At 48.2% G+C, this 25,735-nt stretch overlaps 1 protein-coding gene across 1 annotated transcript in view; it reads right to left on the minus strand.

Moving 5' to 3' along the window:
• The window catches only part of elovl5 (ELOVL fatty acid elongase 5), a 108,128-nt gene that overhangs the window by 40,042 nt on the left and 42,351 nt on the right, over positions 1 to 25,735 (minus strand). Inside the window, exon 2 of the mRNA XM_078398920.1 lies at positions 16,753 to 16,819. Within this exon, the coding sequence (XP_078255046.1) occupies positions 16,753 to 16,810 (58 nt within the window). The 5' untranslated portion in view covers positions 16,811 to 16,819. The remainder of the gene's footprint in view (positions 1 to 16,752; positions 16,820 to 25,735) is intronic.

A 25,735-nucleotide genomic window follows, 5' to 3' on the forward strand; every position in this document is an offset into this window, starting at 1 on the left:
TGCTTGCTGAGTTACTCCAGCACTTTGTGTCTATCTTTGGTATTAACCAGCATCTGCGGTTCATTTTTATTACATACAGTCACAGAATCATAGAGTCTAGAAACAGGCCCTTCTGTCCAACTTGCCCACACCGGCCAACATGTCCCATCTACACTAGTCCCACCCGCCAGCATTTGGCCCACATGCCTCCAAACCTGTCCTATCCATGTACCTGTCTGTTTCTGGCAGCTTGTTCCATGCACCCACCACCCTTTGTGAGAAAAAGTTATCCTTCAAATTCCTATTAAATCTTTTTCCCTTCACCTTAAACTTATGTCCACTGGTCCTCGATTCCCCTTCTCTGGGCAAGAGACTCTGTGCATCTATCCGACCTATACCTCTCATGATTTTATACACCTCTATAAGACCACCTCTCATCCTCCTGCCTACTCAACCTCTCCAGATAGCTTAGACCCTCATGTCCTGGCAACGTCCTCATAAATATTCCCTGTACCCTTTCCAGCTTGACAATATCTTTCTTATAACATGGTGCCCAGAACAGAACACAACAGAACTCTAAATACAACCTCACCAACGTTTAATATAACTGCAACATGATCTCCCAATTTCTATACTCAATACTCTGACTGATAAAGGCCAATGTGCCAAAAGTCTTTTTGACCACCCTATCTACCTTCAAGTATGTACCTGCACTCCCCGACCTCCCATGTACAAAACCATGTTGACTGTCCCTAACCAGCCCTTGTCCATCTAAATGCCTGTATATCCGTATATCCTATCCCTCAGAAAACTCTCTAGTAACTCCCCAACTACAGATGATAAGCTCACTGGCCTATAGTTGCCAGCATTTTCCCTGCAGCCCTTCTTGACTAGAGGCACATCCTCCAGTCTTCCAGCACTTCTGCATTTAAAGACGACTCGTAAATTTCAACCAGGGCTCCCGCAATTTCCTCTCTGGTTTCCCACAATGTCCTCGAATATATCTGATCAGGCCCTGGAGATTTGTCTACCTTCATACACGATAGAACCTTCAGCACCTCCTCAACCGTAACACTGACTGCTCTCAAAACACTTCCATTGACTGTCCCAAGCTCACTGGCCTATAGTTCCCAGCGTTTTCCCTGCAGCCCTCGAATGAATGGTGCCAGAACAACAATCTTGCTCTTAACGTTAGTAACACATGGGAGTTGATTGTTGGCTTCAGGAGGGGAAAGGTGAGGATTTATGAAACTGACTTCACCTACGGGAAGACCGAAGAGAGAGTCAAAAGCTTCTGGCTTTTCGTTCTTGACTAAGTGTACTTTAGTTTTAGTGATACAGTGCGGAAATAGGCCCTTCAGCCCACCGTCCGTGCCGACCAGCAATCCCCGTACACTAACACTATCCTACACACATTAGTGACAATTTATATTCATACCAAGCCAATTAACCAACAAACCTGTATGTCTTTGGAGTGTGGGAGGAAACCGAAGATCTCAGAGAAAACCCACGCGGTCACGGGGAGAACGTATAAACTCCGTATAGACAGCACCAGTAGTCGGGATCGAACCCATGTCCCTGGCTGTAAGGCAGCAACTCTACCGCTGCGCCACCGCGCACCCAGGTAGGCACGGTGCAATGTCCAGAGTGTTTTTTTGTCATATGCCCCAGACAGAACAATGACATTATCACTTGCAGCAGCACAACAAAATATGTAAACATATGTGGGAGGTTGCGCACAATGTGATTGAACTGTCACACAGTCTCTGGTTCAATTCTTCCTATTTCAGATTACTCAAGCTAGACTGCAGTATCAATGATATTTTATTGTCACATGCACCTAGCTACAGTGAAACACTTTGTCTGCCATACAACCCGATAAAATCACACAGCAGACCACATCTTGGCAGTGCACAAGTGGCACCACGTTTTGGTGTTGACAAAGTTACAAAAGTTGACCAAACAGTCCTATCTACTGCCTGCCGCCCGCATCTGGCAGCAGACGCCCCCCTGCCAGGTCCCCCTGCTTTCTTCGTGCCCCCACCCATCCCCAGCCAGGTGTCCCTCCCCCCCCCCCTTCGATCTCGACGGCCATCCTCGCTCTCCGATGGTCACATCAATCCCTTTAAAATTTCCCCCTCTCACTTTAAACCTCTGCCCTCTAGTACAAAGGGTGGTGGGTGTATGGAACGGGCAAAATTGTTGCTGTTCTCCCTGGACAGCTCGATCCTCCAATGTCTCTCAGATGAGAGTACAAGAGGGACCAGGACCTACGATCTCCTACGGGATGAGGTCCTGGAAGTTTCGGGGATGGGCGATGAGGGTCCATTTGCCCGATTAGGGAAGACCCTCCAGATGGAGGGAGAACCCCCAAGGGTTTTTGCGGCGCGACTGTGGTCAGTATACCAGAGCAGTTGCCCGCACGTCCCCGCGCGGGATGTCCTGGTCGGGAATGGGAGAGTCCAGTGGCTCCGATGTCTGGTATCAAACAGTCTGGCAGCCGTCAGGGAGCAGGCGAAAGCCTGGTTTGATCCCACAAATAGTACAGAGGAGGCGGTTTTGGACCATCTCACGGTAGGGTATAGGAACACCCGGAGTACGTCTACCCGACTAGTAACAGGGAAGGTGCACGTAGCAGAGGCTACTGCACCGGTCCAAAAGGAGTGGCGACAGGAGGGTAACCCTACCGCACAGTCCAAGTGTTTCAGGTGCGGTAAGGTGGGGCACTGGCAGAAGGATTGCAGGGCCCACATCAAGGAAGATAGGGTTGGCACCACCCTGTGCGCCGAGGTCCCAGTTAAGCCCGAGATTATTGAAACAATGATCGAGGTGATGCGGTCCCTCATGGCAGCACAGGGGAAGGTGGCAGTCGCTACCGGCTCCCCGGGTGCGGGGGGGGGGCACTGGACATTCCCCAATGACATCAGCCCGCGCAGCCCGCCTACCTGTGTCCTCTCCGCTACGATGCGTGGAAGAGGCTGCTTGTGAAGATGGTAGTGGAGAGGCAAAGGGGCAATTATCTGTTGGACACGGGGGTTCATGCACCGTGGTCCACACAGAGGAACCCTTTGACTCTCCCCTGTCCACAGGGGTCCCTTTCGCACTGGCGGGGTTCACGGGGAAGGAACAGGCTGGCGCGCGTTCCATCCCGCTGTCCATTTACTTGGGAGCACTCCATACCACATGGGAGTGTATCCTGATGAAGTGGACAGAAGGGGGTGGGAAGGGGATTAGGGGAAAAGAGGGGAAAGGGACTCTGTGCACCATGAAGCCGCCCGAGGGTTACGACCTCGAGCGCATGGTGGCGGAGGTCCCGGCCGAACTGCAAGAGTGTTTGGGGAACAACCTGATCGTGTTTGCGACCCACAAACACGATTGTGGTAGGGTAGGTAGTTATAAGCCTGGAGCACAGGGGTCAAGCACAGGGGCCAGCCCTGGGAGTGGGGACTCACAGCCAAGGATGAGGCAGGTCACGCAGACAGGCAAGGTTGCCTGCGTGAGGGGGGAGGACATTCTCCAGGAATGGAGAGTCTCGTGTTTTGGGTGGGATTCAGACGAGGAAGAGCCTGATCAGCTCGACCAGGGGCTGGATCCCATTACGGAGGAGGAGGAGTCGGAGGGGGACGACAGTAACGTCCCCGACTCAAGCACCAGGAAGGCGGGGGTAGCGGGCGGAGGCTCACCACCTGTAGGTACAGGCAGGGTGAGGCCGGATGCCGCGGGAAAACCCAGCACCAAGGGGGCAGAGCTGGATGAGGTGGGGCCAGGGTCGGCAGCTGCGGGGGGTACCCGAGCTGTGGCACGGCAGGAACCGGTCCTCAGCCAGGCTGTCCAGGGGGCAGTGCCTAAGGTGACCCTCCGTAGGTCTAGCAGGGAACCCCAACCTAGAAAGTTTTGGCCAGAGGTCAATCACGCCCCGAGGTACGGGAGCCAAGTGAGGAGGAGGGAGCTAACGTTTCAGAGGAGGTTTAGCCCCCGCCAGGCAGCGACAGGCTGCGGAGGATCAAAGGTGGGAGACAGCGTGGTGCAGCCGCAGGAGACGAACCGCTGCAGCCCTGACAGGGATTAGCTGAGCCGCCCGGGGAAGGCGGCGCTGTATTATATTTTAGTTTTAGATAAGGATAAGCAATTTAGATAAGGATAAGTATTTTAGATAAGTTTGTGGGGATAATTTTAGATAGAGTTGATGCGTCCAGGATGTGTGGGTGTGGGGTGCAGGCTGGGGGTCAAGAGACCCGCCCGCAGGGGCGTTAACAAAGCCAAGCGCTCCCCAAGAGGCTGGCTATACCATATTTCTTTATCTGTTTTTCTGGAGTGGAAGGAGGCACTCGTATGGTGGATCGTTGCCACGGCGATCGGATGTGGGTGGGCCTATCGGGGCCGCACCAAGGACATCATCATTTACGGCTGCTCCGGGGACACGGCTCCCATCGCGACCGATGGGACTGGAAGGAGAGAAGCGGAGGAGACCGCAGTTCACTTCCATGAAGGCCGGTGGCCGGGGTGGCTGGGATCGAACTCTTCAGAGTATTCCAGCGCCTCAGGCTTTGCTTATCGGGACACTTCGTTATTGTGCCCGAGAGTCAAGATCATCGCCCAAAGGGTAAGCGCCACCGTTGGCAAAAGGATCTGCCTGGTATGCACGGGGAAGGTCCCCGCGAGCAGGCGATGGTGGCTAAGGAAAACAAGCCGGACAATGGCCAACTCCACTGTTGAGTGGGAGAGACTTAACAACAACACTCACAGAACTATTTCTGGGACTAAAGAACAGTTGAGTGTGTGTTGGGACAAATGGTGGGAACCGGATGAGGGGATTTATATGTGTATGTGGGGTTCGAGGTATCGCTGTCCCACGGGCAACAGCATATTTTTCCAGAGACAGTGGCAGGATGACGGTAAGGGGATGAGGTGGGATGTTAGCTCGTGGGCTTGTGGGGTCCCCCTTTCCCCGATCCCGGTAAACGCCACTGAACTCATCACACGACCACGCATAACACCTCCCACAGTTCCGCTGGCAGTAGCACAGGAGGGTGAGTGCCCAAAAACCACTAAGGGGCCCGGGAATGGCCTGGTACTGATACCGACTGACCAGGTATTGTACCAGGGGGTGCACTACGCGGTAGCCTCGGTGATTTTAAACCTCACCGAGGTGCGGTTGCCGGAGTGGTGCCCCAGGGAAACTGAAAGATTAACCGGGTATATCAAGGAGAATGGAGAGACCGTTACGTGCGGGTGGGCGAGCAGGACCCAGCCTCAAACTGCTAGAAGGACGGGCCCCCTCCGCACCGAGTGAACTGTGTTTTGCATTGTCCTTTTTCAAAATAGTATAAAGAATGATTGTGTTGAAGGAATGTACAAAATGTATCGTTTTGCTGTTGTGTTGTTTTCATGTCCTACATTAAAGCTGACACCAGTAGGAGGATGGCGGAGGCATCGGCCTGGGACAAGGTGTAGGTGTATATGTCTGACATGAAAATGTAAATACTTGTAATATACTTTTGCCTGGGACACGGGCAGTAAAGGTCAGCCTAGAAGATGGGGACTGTACGTTCGTAATGCGGCACTAGTTAGTTAAAACCTCAGGGGTCTGGATGTGGAGAATCGGGAAAACATTGCTCAACCACATTATTTAATTGATTCGATAAGCTGGGGTTATGCAAATCAACAGGAGGGACTGTAAGATTTGAGAAGTTTTCCCTCATTCTGCAAGCAACACCAAACCAAAGAGCTGCAGTTTGGACATTTTAAACGGGAGACTGGGGCTGATAGCGGAGAAAGGCTGCGGTCAGTTTACTAAGGGATGTCACAATCTGTGGGTCCTAAGATGGCCGCTGGACCTCGTGACCAGCCACAAAAGCAAAAAAAACCTTACAGCCCAGTCTCTAGGTTTCTGCAAAGCCAAGGCTAGAACAAGGGATGGATATTGGCCATGCAGAAACCTGCGAAACCAGGTCGAAGTCCAGACACTGGGGCGCTGACATCAGCATACTCACAATGCCCCAAGCCGACCTACACAGTTAATCTCGTTAAGGGGGCACAATAGCCCATAGAAAACTACCTGGTAGGTGATGGGAAACCAGTTAAACCCATCACCTCGCAACGAAATACCAATTAACACCATCTGGCCATCCCCGGTACCCCCGGACATAACGCAGGACAAAGGGAAAACTCAATACATATCTTTTAAACAAAGAGATCCCGAGATCTGGCAGGAGATAGGACGGGCCAGAATTAGTATAACTGGCCACGACTTTTGGGTTTTAAACTCATGCAAGAAGAAACGACAAGGAACGCAAGCCAGGAGGAAGACGAAAAGACAGGCAAGAAAGGCACGCTCGCAGCAGGGACAGCAACGCTCGCAACGACTGGCCAGGAACGCTCGCAACAGGGACAGCAACGCTCGCAACGACTGGCCAGGAACGCAAGAAACGGAAGGAAGGAACTCACGGGACAAGCACGACCCTCACGGAAAGCAGCGGAGAAGCAGCACGAACAGCCAGTAACCCCAGTAATAGCCCCATGGTGAGCATGCACCCCGATCCTGCACATCCTGGACATAGTTTTAATGTAGAGGGGAGGGTGGTTTGAACAAACGTGGGTGTGTAAATGAATATGTGTTGGTCAAGTTTGCGATGTGTCGTACGTTCCCCATCTTACAGTCAAGAATATGTCTAATAGAACTGTGTCTAAGTATTCGTGTAGTTATGCATATGTCTTTTAGAACTGCGTCAAAAGTGTTCGTGTAAGTGTGCATACGTCTAATAGAACTGTGTCTAAGTATTCGTGTAGTTATGCATATGTCTTTTAGAACTGTGTCAAAGTATTCGTGTAGTTATGCATATGTCTTTTAGAACTGTGTAAAAGTATTCATGGACAATAGTCCCAAGTGCACAATAAAAGCCTTTTCCGTTTAAACCCTGGTCTTCAAATCTGGTCTGGTTGAATTTTTCTGCACTATAAACGCTCCTGCATCTAAGTCCAGTGTCTAGAACCGTAGGGGGTGAGTGGGTCGAACCACTCACGAGGGAACCAGTGTGCGAGGCCTGGTCGAGGGACCAGAGCAAGGCACAGGGACCTTAGGTCGGGCGAAAGCTCGGCGCAGAAACCCCTTACAGCATGAATGAGTTGGGCCAAAGGGCCTGTTCCCATGATGCAAGGATCTATGACTCAAGGGCAACCTGGATAGAGTGAATGTGGGGAGGATGTTTCCACTAGTGGCAGAATCTAGGACCAGAGGACGAATGGACTATTTCTGCTCTTATAATTTATGAACGTATTAACTTGTGGCTCGAGCTGACAGCAAACGTAAGCAGCAAGAGTTAGTTCCTTGCTGATGGATTCAGCACTGAAGGCAGTTTCATGGCCTCATCAGGTCAGGAAAGATGGACACAGTAGCAATAAGCCCAAGCGAACTCTGGCTTACTGAGACCAAACGTGAAGGCAGATCTTAAGTGGGCTTGTATCCCTATGGAGTCAGGTTACAGGTGGACTACCCCAGGATTCAGTGCCAGTCACTATCTATGTATTGTAAGAGTTAATGTTTAGTTTAGTTTAGTTCAGTTCCGTTTATTGTCACTCGTACCGAGGTACAGTGAAAAGCTTGCTAAGTTTAGTTTAGTTTAGAGATATAGTGTGGAAACAGGCCGTTCGGGCCATCGAGTCTGTGCTGACCAGCGATCACCCGTAAACTAGCACTATCCTACACACAAGGAACATTTTATCATTTTTCCGAAGCCATTTAACCTACAAATCAGCACGTCTTTGGAGTGTGGGAGGGAACCAGAGCACGCTGAGAAAACCCACGCAGGTCACGGGGAGAACGTACAATCTCCGTACAGACAGCACCCGTAGTCAAGATCGAAACCGAGTCTCTGGTGCTGTGAGACAGCAACTCTACCGCTGCACCACCGTGCCACTCACTTTTTCTTGCTGGTGCTATCCAGTCAACAGAAAGACAATACATGATTACAATCAAGCCGTCCACCGTGTACAGATACAGGATAAAGGGAAGAATGTTTAGTGCAAGATAAAGTGCAGTAAAGTCTGATTGCAGATAGTCCAAGGGGAGATGGGATGTCATGACCACTCTCTAGCTGTTGATAGCATGGTTCAGTTGCCTGATAACAGCTGGGAAGAAATTCAGCCTCACTGTAATTAACTCTGAATATTACACCAAGCCAACAACCATAATACAGGAGTGAATTAGGCTGTAGAGGCTTTTAGTTAGATTGGTGATGTGACATTTACCAAGGTCAATGAATGTCAGCGTGTACACACTTGGGTACTGATAACAGCAGCAGGCAAAGTAACAAATGGATGTTGATAAAATGGATGGTAAGCAAAAATAAATAAGAATAGAAGTGAATTGCTTCCCACTCAAGATCCAAGCTCATGAACTGTGGGCCCTTTGTTCCATTACAAAAATAATACTTTTAAAACCCGGTCAGTGACAATATCATGGGACACAGTAGCTTAAAATCTTTTTCCCTGGCTCAGAAAATATCCCGTCAGTCTTTGAAAAGAAAAGCAACAAGAGTGGACTGAGATCAATAAGCACAAAATTGAGACTTTGGATATTTGCCTGCATGAAAGTGTTGATGGGGTATGATAATAATTGGTACAATAGACAATAGACAATAGACAATAGGTACCGGAGTAGGCCATTCAGCCCTTCGAGCCAGCACCGCCATTCAATGCGATCATGGCTGATCACTCTCAATCAGTACCCCGTTCCTGCCTTCTCCCCATACCCCCTCACTCCGCTATCCTTAAGAGCTCTATCCAGCTCTCTCTTGAAAGCATCCAACGAACTGGCCTCCACTGCCTTTTGAGGCAGAGAATTCCACACCTTCACCACTCTCTGACTGAAAAAGTTCTTCCTCATCTCCGTTCTAAATGGCCTACCCCTTATTCTTAAACTGTGGCCCCTTGTTCTGGACTCCCCCAACATTGGGAACATGTTTCCTGCCTCTAATGTGTCCAATCCCCTAATTATCTTATATGTTTCAATAAGATCCCCCCTCATCCTTCTAAATTCCAGTGTATACAAGCCCAATCGCTCCAGCCTTTCAACATACGACAGTCCCGCCATTCCGGGAATTAACCTAGTGAACCTACGCTACACGCCCTCCATAGCAAGAATATCCTTCCTCAAATTTGGAGACCAAAACTGCACACAGTACTCCAGGTGCGGTCTCACCAGGGCCCGGTACAACTGTAGAAGGACCTCTTTGCTCCTATACTCAACTCCTCTTGTTACGAAGGCCAACATTCCATTGGCTTTCTTCACTGCCTGCTGTACCTGCATGCTTACTTTCATTGACTGATGCACTAGGACACCCAGATCTCGTTGAACTCCCCCTCCTCCTAACTTGACACCGTTCAGATAATAATCTGCCTTTCTATTCTTACTTCCAAAGTGAATAACCTCACACTTATCTACATTAAACTGCATCTGCCATGTATCCGCCCACTCACACAACCTGTCCAAGTCACCCTGCAGCCTTATTGCATCTTCCTCACAATTCACACTACCCCCCAGCTTAGTATCATCTGCAAATTTGCTAATGGTACTTTTAATCCCTTCGTCTAAGTCATTAATGTAGTAATGATGTCAAAAACAATTAAATCTAGTAGAGCCGCTGCCTCACAGCACCACACACTGGTGTTCGATCCTGACCTCAGGTGCTATCTGTACGGAGTTTGTACGTTCTCCCTGTGGCCCCATGGGTTTTCTCCAGGTGGCCACTGACTTTTCTAAATTGCCTCTAACGTGCAGGGAGTGGATGAGAAAGTGGAATAACACAGAACGAGTGTGAACGGGTGATCGATGGTCGGGTGGCGTGGATTCAGTGGGCCGAAGGGCCAGTTTCCATGCTGTATCTCTCTAACCTAAACCATTAAAAGTACGGAAAAAGGCAGAATCATTCATCTCCGAAGGTGTTTGTATTTTGGAAGAGGATTCAGCAGGAGATGATTGCTGATGGCCATTCAAGAAAATCTTCAATTATTATCCAGAACAAATGGGGCATTGAGTTTAGCTCCTGTGTTTAATGTACAACGTCTCCCACAGAGTGAAATACTGGATAAGGCAGATTGCAAGAAACAGGACTTTGGAGCCGGCGGATCTGTTCCCAAAGCCGACTTCCGAGGCCGACTTTGTGGGCCGGTATCTCGGCTCCTCGGCACATAGGCGGACCATTCCGGTAACATTGGACTCTTCTCAGAGACCGTGACCTCTGTTGGTCAAGGCAAAACCGATAATCCAGAAAGGCTCTGGAACCAAGGGTGCCGAAAAATCGGTGGTGGAGCGGAGCAGTCCTTTTGATTTTGTTTTAATATTCCACAGATGTATAATCAGTTTTGCATTGAACCTGGTGAGCTTAAAGGGAACTCAAGGAAAAGGGCCCTTGGTGTTTTTCAAGGGAATGTGGAAAATGGGGTCCAGCAAGTTTGAAGAGAGTACAGGAACTAGAGCCTTGGTGTGCTTCAGAAGTAGAACGAGAAAGCGAGCTCTGGCATGGTTATAGGGCGTGTGAGGAAACAGGACCCCGGTGTGTTTAGCAGGAGTGTGGGAAACACGGCCATGATGTGTTTAAAGGGAGTTCAGGAAATAGGGCCCCAGTGTATTTCAAGGGAATACGTAAAATGGGGCCCAGTAAGATTGAAGGGGCAATGGGAAGGCTGCGAACGCCAACAGAATCAACAAGCTCATCAGGGAGGCTGGCTCTGTCCTGGGAGTGGAGTTGGATTAATTGGAGGTGGTTCTTGGAGGGGAGGATGCTCCTCTAACTGCGGAGCATCCAGGATAATACAGCTCAACCCCTCCATGACATACTGGTCAATCTGTCATATGTTGAAAGACTGGAGCGACTAGGCTTGAATACACTGGAATTTAGAAGGATGAAAGGGGATCTTATCGAAACGTATAAGATTATTAAGGGGTTGGACACATTAGAGGCAGGAAACATGTTCCCAATGTTGGGGGAGTCCAGAACAAGGGGCCACAGTTTAAGAATAAGGGGTAGGCCATTTAGAACTGAGATGAGGAAAAACTTTTTCAGTCAGAAAGTTGTGAATCTGTGGAATTCTCTGCCTCAGAAGGCAGTGGAGGCCAATTCTCTGAATGCATTCAAGAGAGAGCTAGATAGAGCTCTTAAGGATAGCGGAGTCAGGGGGTATGGGGAGAAGGCAGGAACGGGGTACTGACTGAGAATGATCAGCCATGATCACATTGAATGGCGGTGCTGGCTCGATGGGACCAAATGGCCTCCTCCTGCACCTATTGTCTATTGTCTATTGTCTATCTGAGGAGCACCTTCAGCAACAGACTGGTTCCACCAAGATGCAGGACAGAACGCCACAGGAGATCCTTCTTCCTTGTGGCTATCAGACTGTGCAACTCCTCCCCCTTCTGTCCTGGGGTAGACTGAGATTGACTCCCCTCACCCCACCAATCTTTGCACATCCCCAATCTTGGACTTTCATGTTTCATGTATCCTGTGCTTTATGATTGTTGGCAGACCAATTTCCTTCCTGGGATAAATAAGGTTCCATCATATCGGATACCAGGCCCCAGAGAGTTAAGGCAAGCTTGGGGAAGAGGGTCCTGTTGAGGTCAAGGGAGCGATTGAAACGGCGACAGTTTAGTCAGGCGGTGAAACATGGGGATTGCCGAACAATTGGTTAGCAGATTAACTTGGACAGGGTCTAGGAGATTCAAAGGACCCGTCCAACATTCTTGCACAATTCACTGTGAAGGAACTGAATCTTCAGTTGGTGGAAATTTACCTTTGCCTGTGGGAATACAAGATATCCCACAACAGTCCCCTTGCGACTGTTTAAAATAACCAGAGCACCATGGGGTTACAGCAGCTGATCGATGCATGTGACACTTTTCCATTCAACAAAGATTGTAAATAACAAAGGTGCAAGGCACGTGACTGTCATCTAGAAAGACACACAAAGCTGGAGTAACTCAGCGGGTCAGGCAACATCTCTGGAGAGAAGGAATTGGTGATGTTTCTGGCCACGACCCTTCTTCAGACTGAGAGTCAGGGGAGAGGGAAAGGAGAGATATAGACGGTACAAAGGACAAATGAATGAAAGCTATGCAAAAAGCAATGACGATCAAGGAAAGGTGGAGCCCACAATGGTCCATTGTTGGCTGTATGGTAGGTGATAACAAGTTATACAGACGGTGAAATTCAGCAGGATGACCCTGAAACTAGAACGACGACTAGGGTTGGGGAGGGATGGAGAGAGAGGGGATGCAAGGGTTACGAAATTAGAAAAATCAATATTCATATTGCTGGATTTTAAGCTGCCCAAGCAAAATATGAGGTGCTGTTCCTCCAATTTGCATTTGGTCTCACTCTGACAGTGGAGGAGGCCCAAAACAGGAAGGTCAGTGTGGGAATGGGAGGAGGAGTTAAAGTGTTTTGTAACTGGGAGATCAGGTAGGCCTAGGTGGACTGAGCACAGGTGTTCAGCGAACATGTTCAGTGATCGCCCAGTCTGCGCTTGGTCTCGCCAATGCATTAGGAGTCCACGCCCCCATCTTCTCACTGTCATATAGATTCTCCACTATCATTCGACAAAGCTAGGGCGGCACAGTGACGCATCTGGTAGAGTCACCGCCTCACATCTCCAGCAACCCCGGTTCGATCCTGACCTCAGACTTTAAACTTGAGAGATACAGCGCAGAAACTGGCCCTTCAGCCGACCAAGTCCGTGCCATCCAGCGATCACCCCATACACGGACACTATCCTACACAGTAGGAATCATTTCACAATTTTACCGAAGCCAATTAACCTCCAAACCTGCACATCTTTAGAAAGTGACTGGAAACCAGAGCACCCGGAGAAAACCCCTGAGTCCACGCCAACCAACGATCACTTCACATTAGCTCTATGTTATCCCACTTTCTCATCCACTTCTAACACACTGGGGACAATTTACAGACCCGCACACCGTCGGAATATGAGAGGAAACCAGAGGAAACCAGAGCACCCAGAGTAAAAACATACTGTCACAGGGAGAACAAACAAACTCCGTACAGACGGCACCCATAGTCAGAGATCGAATCAGAGTCTCTGGTGCTGTAAGGCAGTAACTCTACCACCGTGCCACTGTCCCACTGACTTTCAGAGCTGTTTGTGTGGAGTTTGCATGTTCTCCCTGTGACCATGTGCGATTCCCCCCTTTGGTGCTCCAGTTTCCTCCCACAACCCAAACGGCTGCTAGGGGAATTGGTCACTGTACATTGGCCCTAGAGTGCAGGTCAGCGAAAGAGTCTGTGGGGACGTTGATGGAATTTGTGGGGGCAATAATACGGATTAGGGTAGAATTGGTCTAAGTGCTCGATAGTTAACAACAACCTGTAAAAAGGGCCAGTTTCCAAGTTGCATTTCTCAACAACACTACAACTCAGGAGCAGTTTCTTCCCTACAACCATCAGGCTATTAAACATCACAACCTCCAAATAGGCTCAGAATGTCATAGACTTGGGGGCATTGGTTTTCACTTTGCACAACTATTGTCTATTTATTTAACTGTTTTTTTAAATATATACCGAACTATTTTTTTTGTTGCTTATTATGTTGTTATTATGTTGTAATACGTCTAAATATCTGTCGTGCTGCTACAAGTAAAAATCCCATTTTCTCGTTTCGGGACTTATGACAATAAAATATTCTTGATGATAACTGTTACATTTCAACATACTTTTCTAAATTGCTTCAAATAAAATTGAAAAACTTTAAAAATATAACAACCATTTGAACCGCAGGACAATGGTGAGTAAGATGGTCCTAAAATTGTTGCGCTATCGTGAACCGTTTTGGATGTATTTCGGGCACGTACAAATATGCAATGAAATCTATATATTTACGTATATATATTCAAGATGAGAGTTTTAGTAATATAATAATATAGATTGTTCTTCATGCCTGAAATATAAAGGGCAATGACATCTAACACATCACAGCAAACACTATTCTTAGTCATGGATCATTTGACTTTTATTTTTATGTAAGATTGCCATACAACGTGGAAACGAGCTTTTCAGCCCAACTTGCCCACACCGGCCATCACGTGTCATCTACATTAGAGGGCCATATCCCTCCAAACCTTATCCATGTACCCGTGACCGTGCCGATCAGCCATCGCCCCGTCCAATAGCACCGTCCTACACACTGCAATTTTACAGAAGCCAATTAACCTACAACCCTGCATTTCTTTGGAGTGTGGGAGGAAACCGGAGCACCTGGAGAAAGCGCATGCAGTGCAAACTCTGTAAAGAAAGCATCCGTAGTCAGGATCGAACCCAGGTCTCTGGCGCTGTAGGGCAGAAGCTCTACTGCCGTGCCACCATATGCAGAACTCAATGATTCAGTAAAGATAAAAAGAGGCAGAAGCAAGAAATCCCTCGGCTTAATGGCTTCCGTTTCCCCCTTCACAATCCTAATCTCAGAGAGATCAAGAGTCATCAAGAGTGTTTTATTACCATATGCCAAGGGTGGCACAGTGGTGCAGCAGTAGAGTTGCTGCCTTACAGCGCCAGAGACCCGGGTTCAATCCTGACCATGGGTGCTGTCTGTAAGGAGTTTGTGACCGCATGGGTTTTCTCCAGGTGCTCTGGTTTCCTCCCACACTCCAAAGATGAAAAGGTTTGTTGGTTGATTGGCTTCGATAAAATTGTGGGCCAAAGGGCCTGTTTCAGCACTGTACCTCTGAAGCTAAACAAGAAACTCGGAGTGAAGAAAATGTTTGTTATTTTGATCCAATTTGGCTTTGTTGCTTCTCATTCACTTAGCTTGTCCACATAGAACACAAAGTGCTGAAGTAACTCAGCAAGTCAGGCAGCATTTTTGGAGGACATGGATTAGGCAATGTTTCAGATCAGGACCCTTCTTCAGACTGATTGTTGTAGGGGAGAGAAAGCTGAGAAACCAGGGAAACCTAGAAAACCCTACTATAATCAGTCTGAAGAAGGTCCCGACCCAAAACGTCACCTGTCCATGCTCTCCAGAGATGCTGCCCGACCCACTCACTCCTGCAATTTGTGCTCTACGCAACATTCCAGCATCTGTAGTCCCTGTGTCTAGAACTAGTCCTCATCCCTTGAAGTTTCAATGTTGCTTCATCACTACTCACATTCCCACTTTAGACTTTACAATACAATACAATACAATATAATACAATATATCTTTATTGTCATTGTACAGGGGTACAACGAGATTGGGAATGCGCCTCCCATATGATGCAATAAATTAATTAGCTAGTCAGTATTAATTTAAACAACCCAATGAAACAAATTGTAACAGTTTTAAAACAGAATAAAGTGCAAGTAGATCTGTGCCGGATCACTGTGCGATGTGACCATCCGGCTCAGCAGGACCGGTTCATAGCAGCTATGGCCCTGGGGATGAAGCTGTTCCTGAGTCTGGAGGTGCGGGCGTAGAAGGCCTTGTATCGTCTGCCCGATGGTAGAAGTTTGAACAGACTGTTGCAGGGGTGTGAAGAGTCTTTGTGGATGCTGGTGGCTTTTCTGAGGCATCGTGTGTCGTGGAGATGCCCTCCAAGGCTGGTAGCTGTGTTCCGATGGTCCTCTGAGCTCTATGGACTACCCACTGAAGAGCTTTCCTCTCTGCCTCCGTGCAGCTGACTTTAGAGATACAGCACAGAAGCAGGCCCTTCGGCCCACCAAGTCCACGCCGACCAGTGATCACCCTGTACACTGGCATTATTCTACACACTGGGGACAATTTACAATTTTACCGAATCTAATTAACCTACAAACCTGTACACCTTTGGGGTGTGGGAGGAAACCAGAGCAACCAGTGATAACTCATGCGGTCATAGGGAGAACGCACAAACTCCGTACAGACAGCACCCATAGTCAGGATCGAACCAGGGTCTCTGGTGTTGTAAGGCAGCAACTCTACCGCTGCGCCCCAGTGTCACTCTGAACGCACATGTTTGTAGGTTAATTGGCTTCGGAAAATTGTCACTAGTGTGTACGATGGTGCTCATGTACGGGGAGATCACTGTTCGGCATGGACTCAGTGGGCTGAAGGGTCTGTTTTCAAGCTGTATCTCTAAAGTCTAACGTCTAAAGTTATATATAATATATATTTTTATTTTATTTTTTAAAAGAGTATCCTGATGAGGGCACCCAATATGGTTTAATTTAGTTTTAGAGATACAGTGCGGAAGCAGGCCCTTCGGCCCACCGATTCCGCTCCGACCAGCAATCTGACCAGCAATCACTGCACATTAGCATTACCCTACACACACTGGGAACAATTTACAATTATACCGAGCAATTAACCTACAAACCTGTACGTCTTTGGAGTGTAGGAGGAAACCGGAGCACCCGGACAAAACTCACACAGGTCTCAGGGAGAACGCACAAACTCCATACAGTCAGGATCGAACCCGGGTCTCTGGCGTTGTAAGGCAGCAACTCTACCGCTGCGCCACCGTGCCGCCCACCGGTTCCCCATAATTATTTACACTTATCACTTGAGTTTTGCTTTACGGCTTTGGAATGGCTATTCCTCTTAAGATAAACCCATTAAAATAACTGCACCGAATAAGATGCACATTACTGTCAACGTTCATGCCAGCAGCTGAATTAATGCCCACATAATGAGTCTTTACAGAACTGTCCTTTACAGTACAATGTTAACTGTCAGCCTGTGAGAACCCTTGCATTGCATGACAAAGCAACGTTTACAAACAAACACAGCAAGTAAATTCCTACTTACCCCTCGGTCCAAACCATGAAACAAAATAGTAGTTTAGAGTCTTGTCCAGAGTTTCCATGTTTAGAATCTGTGGTGAATAAGTAAATAATGATGTAAACAGAATTCAAGAATTTTAGTTGATTGTCAACACAGTTCCTCTCTTTCTGGATCATACACTAATGCTTCTTTTTTTTCTGATCTTGGCTGGGATTTATTGCAAAACTTAATCCAGCTTTAGTGTCCTCCTACAAATGGGTAATAGTGATGCTTTGGAAAAGGTCCAGAGAAGGTCCATTTGACTCATTCCCAGCATAATGCGTAAATACATCGAGATTAGTCAAATATATCTCGATGTCTTACTAATCGAGACATGTGTAGAGGAAGGAACTGCAGATGCTGGTTTACACCGAGATAGAAACAAAGTGCGAGAGTGACTCAGCGGGACAGTCAGCACCTCTGGAGGAAAGGAATAGGTGACGTTTCGGGTCGAGACCGTTCATCAGACTGAGAGGCTAGGCTGCCTTGTCTTTCCGCTGACTGGTTAGCACGTAATAAAAGCTTTTCCCTGCATCTCAGTGCATGTGACAAAAACTAAACTCAACTAGCTGCTGTCTGATGGAGGCAACAGCAGCTCATTGATCTCCTTCCATCTGTTTTTGCTGGATGTGGCCAACATCGCCACTTACAAGGGGAAGGTTCTCCAAAACCAGAGTGATCTCCAGGGACCAGTCGCTATTAAGTAGAAGGCAATGGATTGGAATTTTCCTAACATTTCCGCTCCCTCCTCCAACTGAACTGAGGTATTACCTGTCAATTCTCCCCCAGAATGTCACAAGTCACCAGGAAGCATGCAGCTAACACATCGATGCATGGGGCATGCAGTTAACACATCGATGCACAGGGCATCACAATTGTGTGAAACCTCGTCATCATTTGTAACCTCTCGTCACAATCACAGCTTCTTATCTTAGAATGTGAACTCTGACCCTGGTCATAGTTGTTTAGTTTAGAGATACAGCGCGGAAACAGGCCCATCGGCCCACCGAGTCCGTGCCGACCAGCAATCACCCGCACACTAGTTCTATCCTACACACACTAGGGAGCAATTTACAGACGCCATTACCCTACAAACCTGCACGTCTTCAGGATGTGGGAGGAAACCGGAGCACCCGGTGGAAACCCACGCGGTCACGGGAAGAACGTGCAAAGTCCACACACAGACAGTACCCCTGGTCAGGATTGAACCCGGGTCTCTAGCGCTGTGAGGCAGCAAATCTACTGCTTTGCCACCATGCCGCCCACATAGAGTTCCCTCCCTCACCATCCATAGAACCCAGCGGACCACATCATATCAGTGCAGTGTGATAAAGCCCAGGTCTGGACATACCAAGAATTAAGGGCCTGTCCCACTTAGGCGATTTTAAGGCGACTGCCTGCAATTAGGCTGTCGCCGACAGGTCGCCGGGGTGTCGCGGGAATGATCGTGAGGAGTCTTCAAAGAATCATAGGGGATCTCGGCGTGTCGCTGAGAAATTAACCGGATTTAAATTTCTCAGCGACAGCTGGCTTGTCACCAGGTATCGTTGCTTATTGCGGGCGCTGTCGCATGCTGTTCCCAGGTTTGCTAGGTTGTTGCAGATGCATTTAGAAGCACGTAATATTAAATTAAGTAAAGTCATTTGAAGATACCATAAAATACTTGTGTTTAACCAATTTATTTACCGTCAGGACATTTGACAGGTAGATTGGAGGCGACAGTTTGACGGTCAGGTAAGCGTGGGAAATTTTGGGATGTTTATGGCCATCAGCAATTGCATTTAAAGTAGGCTCTAAACCCTGATATGCAACCCAGAAACCAGATATGCATCTCCCGTACATTTTCATAGAATGCCCACACTCGCACAAAAATCCATTTAACCACGTTTAAAATTAAATTTCTTAATACTGCTATTAGTAAACTGGAAGTCAATCTAGTTTATGCCTTCTTACCGTGAAGCTTGGTTTTCAAGTAACCCGGACAAGATGTTATATTTCAAAACTCTCAAGTAATTACAGACTTGTCAGTGATTTCAGCGAAAATTAGGACGCTGGAGAAGCATTGATAAGCGTGGGAATTTCGTGATGTTTCCGAAGACGGTGTAATCTCTTTGCCAGGTGCTAGTTTCACAAAAAAAGTAACTTGTATCGATCTGACTCGGCATTGCCGTGGTCATTGTCGTAGGGCAGACTTGTCCAAAGTGCGGCCCGGGGGCCAATCGCGGCACGAGGTCAGATTTTATACGGCCCGCAGCTTCCGTCTTAAAATGTATTATTTATGGCCCGCCAGCACTGTCTAACAGAATGAAGGTAGGGGGAGGGGAGAGGGGAGGGGAGAGGCAACTACACCTCCCGGCGTTCAGCGCTGCCCGATCCGCGGATTGTCAGACGCGAGGTCCGGGGGGGGGAGCGCATTAGTTAAAGGGGCCATTGGCCCTTGGGTATTTTCACATTATCAAATCTGGCCCTCTTTAAAAAAAGTTTGGACACCACTGTCGTAGGGTAAAAGAAAACTTCGGCGATCTGCTACGATTTGACAGTTGGTGGCAGTCGCCTAAAAAATCACCTAAGTGGGACAGGCCCTTTAAGAGTGCTTCATTGTCATATGCATTGGCAACAGAACAATTAAATTCAGTCTGCAGCTTTACAGGCACATTAAATGCAACGCAAGTAAACATACCAAAGATGGAGACACAAAGTGTTGGAGTAATTCTGCGGGTCAGGCAGCATCTCTGGAGAAAAGGAATAGGTGAGGTTTCGGGTCGAGACCCTTCGTTAGACTGAGAATCCGAGGAGAGGGAAACTAGAGGTACTCCAGCATTTTGTGTCTATCTTAGGTGTAAACTGGCATCTGCAGTTCCTTTCTATGCAAATAAATATACAATCAATTATCAGTTATACTGGGCAAACCAGACCATAACGGTGTCAACTAAAGTACACAGTGAACCCTTATACAAAGTCCATAGTAATTTGGTGCTGAGGTAGGGTTAGGGTTGTGCAGGGTGGTTCAAGAGCATGATGGTTGAAGAGAAGCTGTTCTCAAACCCGGAGGTTATATTCTCAGGCCTCTGTACCTCCTTCCCGATGGTAGCAGCAAGAATAGTGCATGCCAAGGATGGTTTGGGTCTTTGATGATATTAGCTGCCTTCTTGAGACAGTAGTTAGTTTATAGTTTAGTTTAACTTAGTTTAGAGATACAACGCTGAAACAGGCCAATTGGCCCACTGAGTCCATACCGACCAGAGATCACCCCGTGCACTAGCACTATCCTCACACTAGGGACAATTTACAATTTTGACAAAAGCCAATTACTCCACAAACCTGCACGTCTTGGGAGAATGGGAGGAAACCGAAGCACCCGGAGAAAACCCTGGTGGTCACGGGGAGAATGTACAAACTCCGTATAGACAGCACCCATAATCAGGATCAAACCTGGGTCTCTGGTAAGGCAATAACTCTACGCCACTGTGCCACCTGTAGGTTCCTACGATGGTGGGGAGGTCAGTACTCTTGATGGACCGGGCAGTGTTCATCTTTTATCTTCTCCCAAAGTACCCCTCCCACATTTTTATTAAGATAACACATCACTATCATGTGAAGGCAGATGAAGCTAGATTGGAAAGCTAAGTCATTCATGATGAACCAACAGCGCCTTAATATATATATATATCTCTTGTGTACCTCTTGTACCCATGCAGAACTCAGACTTCATAAATTTCACCACTAATTTTCATCCTGCTCTTAAATATACTTGGACCATCTCCGACATCTCCCTACCTTTTCTGGATCTCACCATCTACTACAATCCTACTGACTCCCACAGCTATCTTGACTACACTTCTTCCCACCCTGTCTCCTGTAAAAAGTTTATCTCCTACTCCCAATTCCTCCATCTACGCCGCATCTGGGCCCAGGATGAGGTGTTTCGCACTAGGGCATCAGAGATGGCCTCATTCTTTAGGAAACGGGGCTTCCCCTCTTCCATTATAGATGAAGCTCTCACCAGGGCCTCCTCAATATCCCATAGCTCCACTCTTGCTCCCCCTCTCCCCATTCGTAACAAGGATAGAGTCCTTGTCCACATCTTCCACCTCATCAGCCTTCCACCTCAACAGTCTTTCCAGGTGAGGCAGAGGTTCCCGTGCACATCCTCCAACCTCATCTATTGTATTCACTGTTCCAGATGTCAACTTCTCTACATCGGCAAGACCAAACGCAGGCTCGGCGATCGTTTCACTCAACACCTTCGCTCAGTCTGCCTTAACCAATCTGATCTCCCGGTGGCTCAGCACTTCAACTCCCCCTCCCACTCCCGATCTGACCTTTCTGTCATGGGCCTCCTCCATTGTCATAGTGAGGCCCACCGCAAATTGGAGGAACAGCACCTCATATTTCACTTGGGCAGCTTACACCCCAGCGGTAGGAACATTGATTTCTCTAACTTTAGATAGTTCCTCTGTCTCTCTCTTTCTCCTCCCCCTACCCAGTTCTCCCACTTTCTTCCTGTCTCCAACTACATCCTATCTTTGTCCCGCCCCCTCCCGTGACATCAGTCGGAAGAAGGGTCTCTACCCAAAACATCACCCATTCCTTCTCTCCTGAGATGCTGCCTGACCCACTGAATTACTCCAGCATTTTGTGATACCTTCGATTTGTACCAGCATCTGCAGTTATTTTCCTACACAACATCGCCTTAACCTGCCTGCTCACTATATGGCTTGAGTTCCCGGTGAGGATCAGCCATGCTGTTCAACCACCCTGGCCCACAGTGTGAAAACAGGCCCTTCGGCCCAACTTGCCCATGCCCACCAACATGTTCCACCTACACTTTTCCCACCTGCCTGCATTTGCCCCATATTCCTCTCAACCTGTCCTATCCATGTACCTGTCTAAATGTTGCTTAAATGTCGTGATAGTCCCTGCCTCAACTACCTCCTCCGGCAACTCATTCCATACACCCACCACCTTTTGCGTGAAAACGTTACCTCTCAGGCTCCCATTAAATCTTTCCCCCTCACCTTCACCCCATGCTGGCACAGGGTGTCTGCCAGTGAGCGACTCGCATCGGTCCAAAGGAACGAGTGGAGAAGAAGTCCTGGAAGCTCTCAGGACACAGGTTGAAGAGACGGTGGGAAGAGCTTTGATGTCATGGTGCTGAAGGGTTGGTTCTCCGCCCTGTGAAGAGTGGACCTCTTCAATTGGCTGCCTGCCCTCTCGTGACCATCGGGTTAGCGGTGCAGAGCGCCACCTCCTCAACAGCACCAGGTATGTGGCTGGAACCATCGGTAGAGGTTAACGTGCAGACGACAGCACGCGAGCAGAGGGTGCGACCAACCGAGAGAGTGCATAGAGGAACTGCAGAAGCTGGTTTATAAATTCTGCATGGGTGCAGCAGGTAGTTCCGATGCAGTTGTCAATGTAGCGGTGATCAGAGTGTGGGGACAGGGTCGGGGTACGCCTGGAACAGGGATTGTACGACGTAACCAAGACTGGGGCCCAAAGGGGTCTGAGGGAGTCTGGGGTCTGAGGAAGGGCCCCGACCCAAAACAACCTCCCCATGTTCTCCAGAGATGCTGCCTGACCCGCTGAGTTACTCCAGCACTTTGAACCTATCCATGTTCTCCAGAGATGCTGCCTGACCCGCTGAGTTACTCCAGCACTTTGAACCTATCCATGTTCTCCAGAGATTCTGCCTGACCCGCTGAGTTACTCCAGCACTTTGAACCTATCCATGTTCTCCAGAGATGCTGCCTGACCCGCTGAGTTACTCCAGCACTTTGAACCTATCCATGTTCTCCAGAGATGCTGCCTGACCCGCTGAGTTACTCCAGCACTTTGTACCTATCCATAGCCAAGCGCAGACAATTTTCAGAGGGAGGAGATGGCCGGGGACGTCTATTAACTCAATGGCAAAAACCTTGAGTTTTACACGTGAACAACAGTGGGAGGAGAGGATGGGGAAATAGTTGTTTAAGGAAAATTTGTTTTCCTTGTATTGTGGTGTTGGGTTTGTTTTGAATCATTCTGTATTGTAAATAGTGGTGTAAATACTTGAATAAATCTATTTTGGGGTTTTAAAAAAAGTGGGAGGAGATTGACCTTGAGATCAATGCAAGGTGCATTGATAGTGTTGTATGAAGCTTATTGATAACCTTTGGGTGTTTAAGCTCAGTGAGTCAAACGTCAAATAAGTTCATCATTCATACGAGCAGAATTATGCCATTCGGCCCATCAAGTCTACCCCGCCATTCAATCATGGCTGATCTATCTTTCCCTCTCAACACCATTCTACTGCCTTCTCCCCATAACCCTTGACACCCGTATTAATCAAGATAAAAATACCACTTCCATATACCGCTCAGTAGTCCATGTCCCCATTACTCACACACCAGCACATGCACCAAACGGAATTTGAGCCCAACCTACAAATCCCCTGTCACACACCATCACGCAATATCATATTTGTTTCGTTTTGTTTAGAGATACAGCGTGGAAACAGGTCCTTCGGCCCACTGATTCCGCCCCGACCAACACTAGTTCTATCCGACACACTAGGGTGAATTTAGGATTTACAGAAGCCAATTAACCTACACAACCAATTAACTGCACGTCTCTGGAGTGTGGGAGGAAACAGGAGCACCTGGAGAAAACCCACACGGTCACGGGGAGAACATACAAACTCCGCACAGACAGCACCCGTAGTCAAGATCGACCCCGGGTCTCTGGCGTTGTGAGGCAGCAACTCTACGCTGCACCACCGTGCCACAATGTCAATGCCATCATGGTTGGCCACCCGCCCTGCTTTTCAATCTCGACACCAAACACGGGGCACAGTGATCACTGACAAACTTGGTTGCCAGCTCCAGGGTGGGCACTGGGCATGCTGGCAACCAATGCAAGCCTCCCCACCCAGAGGGCAGGACATTGGCAGCAACTGGCACCATTGCTTCCCGAGATCAGGCAGACGTAGGTCAAGTACAGTGAAGTCGTCACCATGCTCCAACCTAATCCTTCTTTCTCCCATTTCTTCCCCACATGGTCCCCACATGGTCCAACCTCATCTTCCCGTGCCAACCTGCCGATGGAGTAGACACCCACTCCGTCCTTCCTTGTCCTTAATCGGGATGCATCACAGCATGGTTTGGGAACAGCTCCATCCAAGACCACAACAAATTGCAGAGAATTGTGGACGCAGCCTAAACCATCACACAAACCGACCTCCCTTCCATTGACTCCATTTATACTTCACGCTGTCTCGGCAAGGCCATCATCATAATCAAGGACCAGTCTCACCCGGCCACTCCCTCTTCTGCCCTCTTCCATAGGGCAAAAGGTGTCAAAACACACACCTCCAGATTCAGGAACAGTTTCTTCCCAGCTGTTTTTAGGTAACTGAACAATCCTATCACCAGCTAGAGTGTGGTCCTGAGCTACTATCTACCTCATTGGACTATCTTCAATTGGACTTTATTGGCTTTAACTTGTACTAAACGTTATTCACGATATTCCCTTTACCTTGTATCTGTACATTGTGGATGGCTCAAATGTAATCATGTATTGTCTTTCTGCTGACTGGTTAGCACACAACAAAAGCTTTTCACTGTACCTTGGTACACGTGACAATTAACTAAACTAAACTCAACTCCTCTCCTTGTGGCCAAAGTGCTGCAATCTCCCATGGGATGGGTAGGAAGGAACTGCAGATGCAGGTTTACACCGAGGATAGACACAAAATGCTGGAGTAACTCAGGGGTCTGGCAGCGTCTTTGGAGAAAAGGAACAGGTGATGTTTCAGGTCAAGACCCTCCTTCAGACCTCAGGTCAAGACCCTCCTTCAGACTGAGAGTCAGGGGAGGGAGAATCTATAGTTATAAAAAGGTACATTCAGAAAACCCAAGATGTCTGCTTGCAGTAATCAAATGACAGCAGCGGGAAGAATGTATCGTTACAAGATCATTTAGTTTGCTTTAGAGATACAGCGCAGAAACAGGCCCTTCGGCCCACCGAGTCCACACCGACCAGCGATCCCTGCACACTAACTCTATCCTACATACCTTTGCAATTTTACCGAAGCCAATTAACCTACAAACCTGAATGTCTTTGGAGTGTGGGGGGAAACCAGAGCAATAGATAATAGACAATAGGTGCAGGAGTAGGCCATTCGGCCCTTCGAGCCAGCACCGCCATTCAATGTGATCATGGCTGATCATTCTCAATCAGTACCCCATTCCTGCCTTCTCCCCATACCCCCTGACTCCGCTATCCTTAAGAGCTCCATCTCGCTCTCTCTTGAATGCATTCAGAGAATTGGCCTCCACTGCCTGAGGCAGAGAATTCCACAGATTTACAACTCTCTGACTGAAAAAGTTTTTCCTCATCTCCGTTCTAAATGGCCTAACCCTTATTCTTAAACTGTGGCCCCTAGTTCTGGACTCCCCCAACATTGGGAACATGTTTCCTGCCTCTAACGTGTCCAACCCCTTAATAATCCTATATGTTTTGATAAGCACCCGGAGAAAACCCACAAGGTCACAGGGAGAAAGTACAAACCCCATGCAGCCAGTACCGTTAGTCAGGATTGAACCTGGGTTTCTGGCACTGTGAGGTAACAACTCTTCCGTTGCACCGTCCCTGTCGTACCGCCCGTCTAAATATAGTTTTCCCAGAATTGTAATAAAAACAAATAATATGCAAACAGGAAGAAACAGAAAATAAAACAGTAACGACAAAGGAAAGTTATAAAGTCAGTCATACAGCACGGAAATAGGCCCTTCGGCCCACCATGTCCAAGCCGAAAATTTGACTTATCTACACTAAAGGTCCACCGCCAATTCTCCGGCACCCTTGGTTGGTTCCAGAGCCTTGCCGGATTATCCGTTTTGCCGGACCAACAGAGGTCACGTAACAATAATTCAACAATATACCTCTGACCCACTGATTATACTCCTCCGCCCGTGTCTCTAAAGCA

This window comes from Rhinoraja longicauda, chromosome 5, assembly GCF_053455715.1.
Source record: "Rhinoraja longicauda isolate Sanriku21f chromosome 5, sRhiLon1.1, whole genome shotgun sequence".
NCBI lineage: Eukaryota > Metazoa > Chordata > Chondrichthyes > Rajiformes > Arhynchobatidae > Rhinoraja > Rhinoraja longicauda.